At 50.7% G+C, this 1,467-nt stretch overlaps 1 protein-coding gene across 1 annotated transcript in view; it reads left to right on the top strand.

The window, feature by feature from the left end:
- Positions 1 to 1,467, top strand: part of cpm (carboxypeptidase M) — a 19,290-nt gene that overhangs the window by 1,929 nt on the left and 15,894 nt on the right. The window contains exon 2 of the mRNA XM_034863778.1: positions 1,010 to 1,189. Within this exon, the coding sequence (XP_034719669.1) occupies positions 1,024 to 1,189 (166 nt within the window). The 5' untranslated portion in view covers positions 1,010 to 1,023. The remainder of the gene's footprint in view (positions 1 to 1,009; positions 1,190 to 1,467) is intronic.

Below are 1,467 nucleotides of genomic sequence, written 5' to 3'. Positions count from 1 at the left end.
TGCTACGTCACCCAGATCTGACCGCTGCTACTCCACCCAGATCTGACCGCTGCTACTCCACCCAGATCTGACCGCTGCTACTCCACCCAGATCTGACCGCTGCTACCACCACCAGGATCTGATTGGTTGAAGGTCTACCCAATTGCACTCTCAGTTACAACTGAGAAGGGTCTGGTGTCAGCCACCTAGGGTCAACGAGGCTAGGGTCAACGAGGCTAGGGTCCACCAGGCCAGGGTCCAACAGGCTAGGGTCCACCAGGCTAGGGTCCACCAGGCTAGGGTCAACGAGGCTAGGGTCCACTAGGCTAGGGTCAACGAGGCTAGGGGCCACTAGGCTAGGGTCAACGAGGCTAGGGTCCACCAGGCTAGGGTCCACCAGGCTAGGGTCCACCAGGCTAGGGTCAACGAGGCTAGTGTCCACTAGGCTAGGGTCAACGAGGCTAGGGTCCACCAGGCTAGGGTCAACGAGGCTAGGGTCCACTAGGCTAGGGTCAACCAGGCTAGGGTCCACCAGGCTAGGGTCCACCAGGCTAGGGTCCACCAGGCTAGGGTCCACCAGGCTAGGAGCTGCAGCCCCGGATAGGCGGATGTTAATAGACGGATAAATGAGTCGTTTTTTTAAATAGAGGGCAATTAATTTAAAAGTTGACAACTAATTGATTTATCTTTGCCACTTAATTTGTTTATTTATGTTATTGTATCTTTTACATTTATTCTGTTGCCTTTTAATATGTTCATGTTGATGTATACATGCACCAAGGCAAATACATCACATACATGGCAATGAATCCTTTTCTGATTCTGCTTCTTAACATTGACATTCAACATTCAACACGTTTGTGTCTTAATGATTAACACTGAATGTAAACAGAGCCTTAGTTTAGTTCCCGGACTGTATATTGTACCTTTGTACCTGATAACATATGTTTCATAACAGGTCACATTTCTGACAATCTGCTGCCTGACTTCCATTGAAATACACTGTACACCTGTTGGCCATCTCCTACAGGTCACCCTGCAGTGATGTCATCGGTCCCCCTCTTCCTCCTTCTCTTCCTCGTCCTCACCCCGGCCTCGACGTTGGAGTTTCGTTACCACAACAACCGTGAGATCGAGCAGTACCTCCTCCAGGTCAACGCCTCCAACCCCGCCATCACACACCTGTACAGCATCGGCCAGTCTGTCAGAGGTAACAGCACACCTGTCTGTCTGACTGTCTGTCTGTCTGTCTGACTGTCTGTCTGTCTGTCTGTCTGACTGTCTGTCTGTCCGTCTGTCTGTCTGTCTGACTGTCTGACTGTCTGTCTGTCTGTCTGACTGTCTGACTGTCTGTCTGTCTGTCTGACTGTCTGTCTGACTGTCTGAGTGTCTGTCTGTCTGACTGTCTGTCTGTCTGTCTGACTGTCTGTCTGACTGTCTGACTGTCTGACTGTCTGTCTGTCTGACTGTCTGTCTGACTGTCTGTCT

Source organism: Etheostoma cragini, chromosome 23 (assembly GCF_013103735.1).
Source record: "Etheostoma cragini isolate CJK2018 chromosome 23, CSU_Ecrag_1.0, whole genome shotgun sequence".
Classification (NCBI taxonomy): domain Eukaryota; kingdom Metazoa; phylum Chordata; class Actinopteri; order Perciformes; family Percidae; genus Etheostoma; species Etheostoma cragini.
This window is presented reverse-complemented; position numbering and strand designations above follow the sequence as displayed.